The sequence below is a fragment of the Leptopilina heterotoma genome, unplaced genomic scaffold, assembly GCF_015476425.1.
Source record: "Leptopilina heterotoma isolate Lh14 unplaced genomic scaffold, ASM1547642v1 Lhet_263, whole genome shotgun sequence".
NCBI classification, from domain to species: Eukaryota; Metazoa; Arthropoda; class Insecta; order Hymenoptera; family Figitidae; genus Leptopilina; species Leptopilina heterotoma.
Window position 1 is genome coordinate 194,629 of NW_025110973.1, and position 12,435 is coordinate 207,063.

General features: G+C 28.9%; 3 protein-coding genes across 4 annotated transcripts; 2 read left to right on the forward strand and 1 right to left on the reverse strand.

The window, feature by feature from the left end:
* The first annotated feature begins 1,455 nt into the window (after positions 1-1,455).
* Positions 1,456-6,244, forward strand: LOC122503470 (venom acid phosphatase Acph-1-like). Its single transcript, XM_043614032.1, has 6 exons — positions 1,456-1,685; positions 1,829-1,933; positions 4,847-5,091; positions 5,206-5,492; positions 5,666-5,868; positions 5,987-6,244. The coding sequence occupies exons 1-6, from the start codon at positions 1,590-1,592 to the stop codon at positions 6,119-6,121; spliced, it is 1,071 nt and encodes a 356-aa protein (XP_043469967.1). The 5' UTR covers positions 1,456-1,589; the 3' UTR covers positions 6,122-6,244.
* A 128-nt stretch (positions 6,245-6,372) lies between these two features.
* Positions 6,373-10,291, forward strand: LOC122503471 (venom acid phosphatase Acph-1-like). The gene is made up of 6 exons (XM_043614033.1): positions 6,373-7,255; positions 7,402-7,506; positions 8,807-9,048; positions 9,147-9,433; positions 9,604-9,806; positions 9,936-10,291. The coding sequence occupies exons 1-6, from the start codon at positions 7,175-7,177 to the stop codon at positions 10,068-10,070; spliced, it is 1,053 nt and encodes a 350-aa protein (XP_043469968.1). The 5' UTR covers positions 6,373-7,174; the 3' UTR covers positions 10,071-10,291.
* An 89-nt stretch (positions 10,292-10,380) lies between these two features.
* LOC122503467 lies at positions 10,381-12,309 on the reverse strand. 2 transcript variants are annotated; one of them, XM_043614025.1, is made up of 2 exons: positions 12,158-12,309; positions 10,381-12,092 (listed from the first exon to the last, which is right to left on the reverse strand). In XM_043614025.1, exon 2 carries the CDS (start codon positions 12,017-12,019, stop codon positions 10,526-10,528), a length of 1,494 nt encoding a protein of 497 aa, XP_043469960.1. In that variant the 5' UTR covers positions 12,020-12,092; positions 12,158-12,309; the 3' UTR covers positions 10,381-10,525. The 2 variants fall into 2 exon arrangements, with proteins under 2 accessions (XP_043469960.1, XP_043469962.1); XM_043614027.1 differs by having other exon boundaries at positions 10,381-12,104; positions 12,158-12,282.
* Positions 12,310-12,435: the final 126 nt, after the last annotated feature.

Below are 12,435 nucleotides of genomic sequence, written 5' to 3' on the forward strand. Positions count from 1 at the left end.
TTTTGGGTCAGTCAGCTTAGGGAGCGTTCACAAATGATGTTACGTTTTTGGGGGCATGGGGGTCTTTACTATATACTCTACTGTATTTTTGCATGTGAAATTGCATGAAATTGCGTGACAGGGAAGGAGGGGTCTAAAATCCCGAAAAATTGCGTGACTTCATTTGTGAACGCTCCCTTAACTGTGTTTAAAAATTTGTTATTAATTTTGTGAAATGTTATAACTTTTATAAAAATCCGTTGTTATCAACAACTTGATAATAATAGTTTAAAAATATTTTAGCTGCTTCTGCAAATCATGTTTCTGCTAAGAGAGTTAGTATAATTAAAAATAACTTCACAATTTTAATCATCGAGACCAAAAATTAGAGTTGTGCAAAAAGCTTGAAGCTCGAAGCTTGATCGAGAATTTCATTTTTTGAGCCGAGCCGGGCCTAATCAGTTCGAGCTGAGCCGAGCTGTGTAAAAAGCTCGAATAGTTTCGAGTACTTGAATTCACTCTAGTGCTCAAATTTAATCAAGTCCTCGAATTTACATGAGTACTCGAATTGTTCGAGTACTTGAAGTCCCTCAAGTACTCAAAAATGTCGAGTACTTGATACATCGAGCCGGCTTGGCTCGGCTCGAGAAAATTTCGGCTTGGCTCGGATCGACATTTCGAGCTTTTTGCACATCTCTACCAAAAATATACATTTTAATCCACTTAATCTCGCAATCATCAGCAAAGAAGAACATGTGATGAGAATGTAATCCTTAAAGTCGTAGTAACTTTAAGAAAAAAATGTTTTATTAAACATATAACAGGAAATAATAACAAGAACACAAATAATGCACAACAGTTGCAGACCATCGCGAGCGAAGCGAGCCATTTGCGCGCGAAGCGCGCAACATCACACGGAGCGCGAAGCGCGACGATCAATATTCGCGCGCCCCGAGGCGCGCTGAAGCTTGCGAGCGAAGCGAGCCTCCGCGCGAAGCGCGGATGAGAATGTGTCCGCGCTTGCGCGGACAGATTTTTTATTTTAATAGTACGTAAATATATAAACTTTTTAGATATTTATATTTATAAAACAATTAAAAATGGTTGTTGTAGCTTAACCCCGTGTAGAAATTTAACCTTGGCCCAAATCGGGGCCAGATTTTTTGATCATTGTGTAGGCGATATCATGGCAATTTCTACACGGGACTAAATACGGCGCCGTACGTTTATTTTTGTTTTAATAACCTGGAGTTCATTATTATCTAGAAAATTAATTGCCCTTAAATAATCTTTGGTATACCTACAGGCAGTAAATATAGGATCGAATTAAAAATTTTTTTTGAGAATTAAAATATATTTATAGAAATTAGTATTTACAGTTCTCTAGATTTTTCCATGCTTGATTAAACATTTTTCCAACTCACCTACATCGTAAAAATATTTAATGTCACCTGCACGATGTTATGTATATAAATAGCTTGATTTTAAGTTAAAAGATGAACAGTTACGAATTTTTAAACTTGCTGTTTTATAAAAAAATACTGAAAGTTTTAAATTGAAAAAAACTATAAGTACCTATCTTAAATTGATTATCAAAATTTGAATTCAAGATGAATCGAGGTATTGTCGATGTGTTTTTGTTAATGTCCAATTTTCTGATTATTGGCATAATGTCTGATGCATTGAAACCTGTAATGGTTAGCGTTGTAAGTATGAAGAAATTATTATATAATTAAGTATTTGAAAATATTTATATACAACACTAAAAATATTATTTCAAAATATTTATAATAAAAAAATATTTTTAATATAAACATAAAATGTTTACTATAGTACTTGAAAAAATTAGGTTTTTAGACATGGTCATCGAACACCTGATTTGAAAGCAGTTTATCCGAATGATCCCCATAAGAATAATACTTATCAACCGATAGGTTACGGAAATTTGACTCCGGTAAGTTTATTTGTTAATAATTTATTGAAATAAAAAAATGCATTTTTTAAATTCTGCGGAAAATAATATTATTCTTACGCAGACAAGAAAAAGTTTGCCAAACAGCGATATCCATAAAATTTAGAAAAAACCGTGTGGAAAAAGCCCCCATGAACATGAGGGCCCCCGGCGGGGGCCGACGAGGGCTGATCCATGAGGGCCACGCCGAGGGCCCGCATGGATCGCCCACATAATTGACTAGCAAAAATTTCTAAGTCCTAACAAAAATTATTTTTTTGCATAACAAAAATTAATGATTATAATGATTTTAAACAATGAAAAACACCTTTCTTGTTATGGTATATTAGTGACAACAATGTTTTATTGAATCATCAAAAGCAAGTCAGCAAGTCACCTACAATAAAGCAATAATTTTTAAGTAGGTCCCTTAGCACAGTGGTGAAGCGTTTGTCTGGTAGTCCATAGGTCGTGGGTTCTATACCCGCGTGCTTCAGATTTTTTTTTTGGTCACGATTTAATTAAAAAAAGTAAAAATCGTTAAGTAACAATGTTATTTATTAATAATTGAACTTGTTTATTATTAATAAATAATGAATTTATTAACTTAATTTTGAAAAATAAAGGTGAGGGTAAGTCGAGGGCAAACGCGAGGGCGCCCGCGTGGATCGCCCTTGCGGGCGCCCTCATCGATCGGCATGTCATGAGGGGCCTCGCCTGGATCACCCACGTGGGCCCCTCATGGATGTGGACGATCCATGCGGGCCCCCGGCGTGGGTCAACACCACTTTTCCACACAGGAATATTTAAAAATTTTCATTTTTTCTAAATTTGTTTGATATACTTTATTTTCAGAAAATAAAAAAATAAATATTTTCTTTCGTAAAATATCTAAAACGATAAGAAGAAGAACGAGTTTCATATATAAAAAAAATTGTTTTATCGCAAAATGTAGTTAAACTTTAATATTTTTCAATATTAGATTAGAGATTTGTAAATTCTAATATTTTGAAAAATAATTTATTTTATGTGAAGATACAAATAAAAAACTTTATTTTTTTCAAAATATTTATATATAATTTTAAGAACACACGTGCGTATAAAAAAATGTATTTAAATTTCTATTTTATTATGAAAAATTAAATTATTCTGTCGAAACTACAATATTTTAAGGAGGAATGGTATAGAAAATCAAAACATTCTGAATCTTTTGATATTTTGGGAAATGATTTGCTTTTATATAATAAAATTACCCACCAAATTTCAGAATTTTTCACTAAATAGTTTACAAGTTAAAAATTATTTAATTTAAATTAAATAATTTTAATTAACATTAATTAATTAACATTAATTAATTTAACATTAATTAACATTTTAACATTTTAACATTGTTAATTAACATTACCTACCATGTGGAAGGGTTTCCGGAAATTTTCCGGAAATTGATTTTCTTTTACGGAAATCATTTATTTTTTTATTTATTTGAACATAAACGGGTTTCAAATAAACCCTTTCGTACAAAAGTACTTAACTGTATTCATACAGCAAAAAGGAAAAAAGAACCTTAATAAGTATATTAAGGTAAGTTATAAAAACGCTAGGCTAGACCATAGTATTAATAATAATGGTACAACAATTGTCGCACTCAACTGAATCGCTTACTAACTCATCTAGACATGTTCAGGAAACTTTCCGAAAATTGATTTTTTTTACGGAAATCATCCGGAAATCATCTACCATTACCATTATAATACTATGGTCTAGCCTAGCGTTTTTATAACTTACCTTAATATACTTATTAAGGTTCTTTTTTCCTTTTTCTGTATGAATACAGTTAAGTACTTTTGTACGAAAGGGTTTATTTGAAACCCGTTTATGTTCAAATAAATATGATTTCCGTAAAAGAAAATCAATTTCCGGAAAGTTTCCGGATGATTTCCGTAAAAAAAATATATTTCCGGAAGATTTCCGTACAAAAAAAATAAATTTCCAGAAAGTTTCCGCAAGATTTCCGTACAACAAAAATAAATTTCCGGAAAGGTACCAAAAATGACAAATTTTCATTATTTTTGACCACACAAATGCAAATCATAAGAATCCACGACACTTGACACTGTTACAAACGACAAAAAAACAAACTACTTGCATTGCGAGGTTGTCAAGATTAAACGCTCATTACAAATTATTGTTATTTGACAATGTTTATAATCAATAACATTAATATTACAGCATAATAAGACACATATATACGTAATAATAGCATTTTTTCAAAGTTTGCAATGGAATACTCGATAAATCCGAAAATAATTTTTAGAGAATTTCAGTAACTTTTATTTTCTTAGGTTTTAAATTCGTACAGACAGTAACGAAAAAAAAACTGCTATATGTAGCTTGAATAAAAAAAATTACAAATTCCCCTAAATGTCACAAACTTTTGGCTCGATTATGTATACCACTTCTCCTTAAGGGGATGTCAAAGTCGTTTGAATTTTTGCATTGAGCTTCAATGGGAAAATCGCATCGACTTTGACGGAAGACAAAAAATTTCGATAATGTAATTTATTTATTTATAAAATCTGTTTCCGCAGTCTCTAGTGGACCATATATGGGTATAACTAAAATTTGATACAATATTATTAACATAATTAGAAAATAACTAACGATAATTAAAGTATACAAAATTTATATGCGCAACGGATTTTACAAAAATAAATGGAAGCTCAAACTATAAAGAATTGATGTAAGAATTTGTTCGGGGATGAGTTAACCTGATATAAGTTGAGAGAATTAATGCAATTAGACAAAATTTGTACTTAGGCTACGATTTTCGCGTCTGTGGTTGCAACCCGGTTTTTAATAACACATCATCCGTAATGTCTATCGGATGTAACAGTTACATTATAATTAATTTTGCAGCAAGGTAAAGATGCAGCTTTGAAACGAGGTCAAATGCTTCGTCGTAATTATACTGACCTCTTAAGTGCAACATACAATCCATCTGATTTTGTTGCTCGAAGTACAAATAAACCTAGGACAAATATGACATTGGAGTATGTTATTGCTGGAATGTATTCACTTAGTTCAGTTGAACAATTTCCTATCAAAAATGATATACATCCCAGTGACAACTTATACTCTGCTTATTTCTTCAAATGCGAAAAGTAAGAAATTTCCTTCAATTTATCTTATTATTATAATTTACTATACAGTATGAATAAATGAAAAACGAATAATGAACCGCACAATTTATGATCATGATATAAAATTATTTTTAGGTTTAAAAATGCTTATGCCAGTGTATTACAATCAAACGAAATAAGACAACAAGTACTTCAATTTCAAGATTTACTTAAAAATGTTTCTGAATGTGCAGGAAAAGATGTTTCTACTAATTTATTTTACCTTTATGAGCTGTATGCCCACTTACAGGCACAGATTGCATTAGGTTTGAAGATACCAGAATGTTTTAAAGATACATTTCCAAATGGTGGCATGAAAGACGCTTCATTCCTAACATTAAAATCTTTGAGTTTTACTTCAGTTCTATCAAAATTCAATGGGGGTAAGAGATATTTTAAGTTTCCTATGAAAATTCTTTTCCATTTATTTCTACTTTCTTTTACTAACGACTAATAATTTTGACAATTATTTTAAATACCCCCCTAGGTAGTTTGGTATGATTACAAATCATACTATTAGACTAAAGCAAATAATGGGATGAAATTTTTATTTTAGGACAATTTTTAAGAAACATTACACAGAGTATGATGGATTTTGTAGAAGGCAAAGGAAGAGAGAAGATGTACTTGTACAGTGGTCATGATATTAACGTTGCTGGTTTTTTTCATTCTCTTAAAATAAAATTGACTAAACTGCCCTATTTTTGCGCTGCTGTTGTGGTTGAATTACATCTTCAGAACAGAGAATATTTCGTAAGGGTAAGAAAATTTTGTTCTTAATAAATAAATTAAATTTACTAATAGACGTAAAATCAACTTTTTAGTTTTTGAAACAACAAAACATTTTAAAAAAATTAAAAAATATTCTTTCTTATAGATTTTATATTACCCTGATGATTCAACAAACTTTGAGATACTTAAACTGGAGAACTGCAACGAATTGTGTTTATTACATGAGTTCATTAATTTAACTAAAGATGCGGTTCCATCTGACGAAGACTTAATATGCTAAAAAATAATTATTTTGCAATCTTTAAAATTGTTGAAAATATTTTAATATATTGACTTTGCAATGTAATAATAATTGGAATAATTATTTTATATAATATGTAAAGAAAATAAAAGAAAGGATTGTACTGCAAGGATCTGAATTTTTAATACCAAAGAATTTGCTCGCCGGTCAGGTCAGGATATATTATTTATTTAATTAATTTAATTAATTAGCGGTGTGAAGCGTCTACTAACCGAATAATTCAGTAGAAAAGAAAGAGTCTAACCAAAGACGAAAGTGATTTTCAGTGGGTTGACCGAAACAGATAAACATATACCACATAATCTTAGATTGATATCCAGAGGTATCAGATCAACCAGATTTATCATTTCCTACACTATAAAAAAAAATTAACAATTTTCTGAATTGTGATAAAAAAATGTATCGATACAAGAATGAAATTCGAGAGAAATAAATTGGCATTAAGTGATAGAAAATTATTTATAAATATAATTTAGTTGCGAATTGCGAAAGAATTTAATTTGAATTGCAAAAATAACGTCAGTGTATCATCGTATTTTTAACAGTCTTATTGTGTGTTTGTGTTACAAGTACTTAATTCTAATCAAGATAATTTTATTTGTTTAGAATAAAGTTATCCTTAGAAACAAATATAATGCAAAATATAATCATATAATGAACATTGTCGACATAGCAAGGTTAAGAGAAAGTTTTCAACTCCTAAAGAACATGTCAAGTTTATATTCAGTGGCAAGCCTGTCTTCAGTAATATGCTTCTAAAATTGTTAACACCATAGAAACCACGAAGATATGTTTCTTATTTACAATTCTCTATTTTATTTAACGTTTAGATAAATATTTTTTTCAGTCATATACCTTAAAAAAATATTTAATCACAATATTGCACGACTTACGTTATCAGAATATTTTTAGTTATACTGTGAAAAAATTATATTCTAACCTGAAGTTATAAGTTTTTAAATTTAGTCTTTCATAATAACGCTGAAGATATCAAAAATTTTTAAAAATTTGTTTTCAAAATTTGAATTTAAAATGAATATATTTTTATTAATATGTAGCTTTCTGATTATTGGTATAAATTCCGATACATTGAAACCCGTAATGGTTAGCGTTGTAAGTAAAAAAAAAATTATTAAATAATTAAATAAGTTTTTAAAAATATTTCCATAACACTCAAAATGTGGTTTGATAATAATATTTATAATAAGCAAATTCACTCTGAAAATAATTTATATTTATTTATTGTTGATGCAAATTAGGTTTTTAGACATGGACATCGAACACCTGATGTGAGAGCAGTTTATCCGAATGATCCTCATAAAAATAATACTTATCAACCGATAGGTTATGGAAATTTGACTCCGGTGAGTTTATTGTTAATAATTTATTCAAATAAAAAAATGCTTCTTTTAAATTTTGGAAAAAATTACTATAAAGCAATGTCGATAATATTTTATTTTATAAAATTTCTAAATCGATAAGACCACAGGTTTCTTATATTCAACACAATTGTCATGAAACAGAATTAACATTTAACACAATTGTCATGACACATGACTGACATTTAACATAATTATCATGCAACAGAATTGGCATTTTTAACGTAATTTTCATGCAACAAAATTGACATTTAACGTAATTGTATTGCAATCAAATTTGACATTTAAGATAATTGACTTGCAACAGACATTTAACATAATTTCATTCCAGATAATTGACATTTAACGTAATTGTCTTGTAACAAGATTGACATTTAACACAATTGTCGTGACACATGATTGACATTTAACCTAATTTGAATGCAACAGAAAATTGACATTTAACATAATTTCATTCCAGATAATTGACATTTAACGTAATTGTCTTGCAACAAAATTGACTTTTAAGATAATTGACTTTCAACAGAATTGACGTTCAACATAATTGTCATGCCACATAATTGACATTTAACACAATTGTCATGCAACAGAACTGACATTTAACATAATTGTAGTTCAATATAATTGACAGTTAACATAATTGTCAATTCAAAAATCCGCGCTAATATAATTAGGTATGTTAAATGTTAATTCTGTTGCAGGACAATTATCCCAGTAAGAAGAGGTTGATTAAATCGATTAAAATGCATACAAATATTTCTAAATTTTGAATCATTTTAATGCCAAACTTATGTCATTTTGAAGTTCCATGTTTTAATTCCTTTATAAAAGATAATACTGCACACATTTATATTCTATTTAATTCGGTATGCATTTTACTTCTTATTGGGTAATTAGAATTGAAAACAATTTTATTCTGTTTAATACCATGAAATTTGTAATCATTAGAATTCCATTTATGACTTAAATATTGCTGACACTTTAATTCTTTTTAATGAAAAGGTAATAAAATGCATTAAAATGACTGCATATATGGTTAAAATTCACTATGCTTTTAATGGCAAACCAATGTCATTTTTGAAATTTTGTGTAAACAATTTAATCTGTTTTAATCTTCTTACCGGGATGTTAAATATTTTTCTGTTAAATGACTTTTAGTCGTGCACAAGGACCGTAATAAACTGTTAGATCTGGGGATAAAATGTCTAAATTGAATCATAATTCTACCACATCATATCCATAATGTCTAATGGATGAAATAGTTATAATATAATTAATTTTGCAGCAAGGTAAAGATGCAGCTTTGAAACGAGGTCAAATGCTTCGTCGTAATTATACTGACCTCTTAAGTGCAACATACAATCCGTCTGATTTTGTTGCTCGAAGTACAAATAAAACTAGGACAAATTTAACATTGGAATATGTCATTGCCGGAATGTATTCACTTAGTTCAGTTGAACAATTTCCTATCAAAAATGATATACATCCCAGTGACTACTTATATACGGATTACTTTAAATGCGAAAAGTAAGAAATTTCTGTCCATTATCTTAATTTATTTATGTCGCAGTGATCTTCCATTAATAATTTAATTTACCTTATCATCTTATGGTAATAAATTTTAGGTATAAAAATACTTATGCCAGTGTACTGCAATCAAACGAATTAAAACAACAAGTACTTCAATTTCAAGAATTATTTAAAAATGTTTCTAAATGTGCAGGCAGAGATGTTTCTACTAATTTATTTCACATTTATTCTCTGTACGGACATTTACAAGCGCAGGCAGCATTAGGATTGGATATACCAAAATGTTTTAAAGATACATTTCCAAATGGTGGCATGAAAGATGCTTCATTCCTAACATTAAAATCTTTAAGTTTTACTCCAGTTCTATCAAAATTAAATGGGGGTGAGAGATATTTTAAGTTTCTATAACAATTCTTTTCCATTTATTTCTACTTATTTCTTTTACTAACGACTGATAATCTTGCCAATTATTTTAAATATGGTAGTTTGGCAAGATTACAAATCATATACTATTAGACTAAAACAAATAATGGGTTGAAATTTTTATTTTAGGACAATTTTTAAGAAACATTACACAGAGTATGATGGATTTTGTAGAAGGCAAAGGAAAAGAGAAGATGTACTTGTACAGTGGTCATGATATTAACGTTGCTGGTTTTCTTCATTCTCTCAAAATAAAATTAACTAAACTGCCTTATTTTTGCGCTACTGTTGTAGTTGAATTATATCTTCAGAACAGAGAATACTTCGTAAGGGTAAGAAAATTTTCTTCTTAATAAATATAGTAATAGTACATTGAATTTACTAATAGATGTAAAATCAAATTTTTACTTTTCGGAACAACGACATATTTTAAATTAATTAAAAAATATTCTTTCCTGTAGATTTTATATTACCCTGATGATTCAACAAACTTTGAGATACTTAAACTGGATAACTGCGACGAATTGTGTCCATTACATGAGTTCATTAATTTAACTAAGGATGCTGTTCCAACTGACGAAGACTTAATATGCTAAAAAATAATTATTTTGCAGCTTTCAAATTGTAAAAAAGTATTTTAATATATTAATTTTATTCTGAAATTAAGATTAATGTACTTAGCGCCTGTTTTAAAATTCTAACATCATAAATTTTTTTGAAGCTCAAGACTTGTTTGAAGCTAAAAACTCGCATCTAAGACTTAAGACTGAATCCCCAAGTGTAATGAAAGGCTTTGAAAATTAATTTTTAAATGAAAGAATACTGCAAAAAATTTAAGTTTAATTAATAAAATTGAAAAATTTTTATAGAATTTTTTTATAAATTTGAAAAATCAAAAAGGGTTTTTTAAATTATGTGATGGATATTTTATTGAAATGATTGTTTGTTTGTTTAAATGCTTGTTTATTTAAATGCTTTTTAGATACAGTAAACGACACCACCTCTTTTAGTTTACAATTATTTCGTTTATCTCATAATTACACAAGTTAGGTTATTGAAGAAACGCAGCATCTGTAAAAGCCCATACGACTTTTAGCCAAAAGCTTTCTTCATGTTTAGGAATTTTTTCCCTTTCTATTTTTTTACTCAATTTGTCAATTGTTTCTTTTTGCGATGTTTTCATTTCCATCATTATATTGTGAAATTGATTTGTATCAATTTTGTTTAGCTTAAGTTGACATAATGAAATTAATATTGATGTTCTGTCATGTAGTAATTGAAGAATAGTCTCCAATAAAATATTTATTCTTACTATTTTTTTTGTCTTAATGATACTATCAATAAATTCAGTTAGGCTGATTCTATTCACGAAATTTATCTCCTTAATTATGTTTTTAAAAGTATTATGACTGTTTTCCAGAATTTCAATTTTCGACATTGCATTAGAATTAACAAATGAAGAAATATTAAGATGATTGTAGATTTCTTGAAAATTGGTTTCATTTTGCAATAATACTCCTCTGTCTAACGTGTTATTCAAATAATTGTAGTTTTTAATGTACCTTTCATTGACTACTGAAGTTAAAGCTGTAAAATCATTCATGTTCAGTAAATTATCATTAGTGACTTGCAGGCAAAGTTCTAATCTTTTTGAAATTGGAAAACTTATATTTTGGTGAGATTCCTTGCTTATGCTCTTGCAGTTATTAATAGCTGGAATAATATTATCATCGATATAAGATGTAAGTCTCCCTAATGTTTTCGCTTTCCTGAAAAAGGCTACACGTTGATTATTATTTATTACATGATGTATAAAGTCAATTAAAACTTCGGGTATATCCAATTCTGAACTTGATAATAAATTTGTACTTAATTTATAATTGAGAAATTCATCATCGATTGGAAAAGCATTTATAATTTCTTTAGGTGCTTTTGAGATAATTACTGATATACTTGGAAAAATATGTTTAAACATGCCATTAAAATATTTTTCTAATATGCTTAAAAGTGTTAAAATCTGTTGATTATTGTCACCCCTGATGTCATTAAAGTCGATGACTAAAATAAATTTTAGAGATTCGACTTTTTTTGTCAAATGATAAAGATGAAAGGCTTTATTTAAATCTTGCATTTCATCTCGACTGTTCTCAAATCCAGCGGTATCCCAAATGTCAAAATTCTGTAATTCTGTTTTTCTTGAGTTCCATTTGCTGGGAATTGTAGTCACCAACAATGATCCAGCACCAATTTCTGGTCCTGTGACATTCTCGTTAGATTTTTTTATTTTTATTTCAGGAAACCTACCAGACTCTCGATAAGCTTGCAATTCATTTCCCATTAAGTAATTAATTAGGGTACTTTTTCCGCTTCTTACATTGCCCAGGACAATTACCGCATTTTCACTTTGACCTCGAGTTGCGTCTTCCATAAGACGTTCCGAATCATCGAAAAGATGTTTTAATTGATTTACGTCATCAATATTTAAGTTACATTCGTTGCTTCTGATCGTCGAAATTAGGAAGCAGATTATTGCTAATCTTATCATGATTGCTAAAGAATAGATCGTAACTTTTCCCAATTGATATTTAAATATAATCGACCGCAAATACTAATACAATCTGTAAATATTACTAATATAATTTATAAAATAACATTAATTTGATCGTTAAAATGATATATCTACCGCCTTATGGTGCGTCAAACTTATTCGTATTACAACACAGGAATAATCCCTCGAACTGCACTATTTCTTTTTTGTTTCAAACTTAATGCTTTCTACGTAATAGAAGACTAAAATAACTTTTAAAAATCCAACTTATATACCATTCATGTTGAATATTATTTAAAATATCTTAAAATGTTATGTACTGTTATCCAATAGAAAATGTACAGATGTGCAACGGGTTTAGATTGAAAAAAAAATATTATTTCTATTTTCTATTCCATCAGTGAATAGATGTA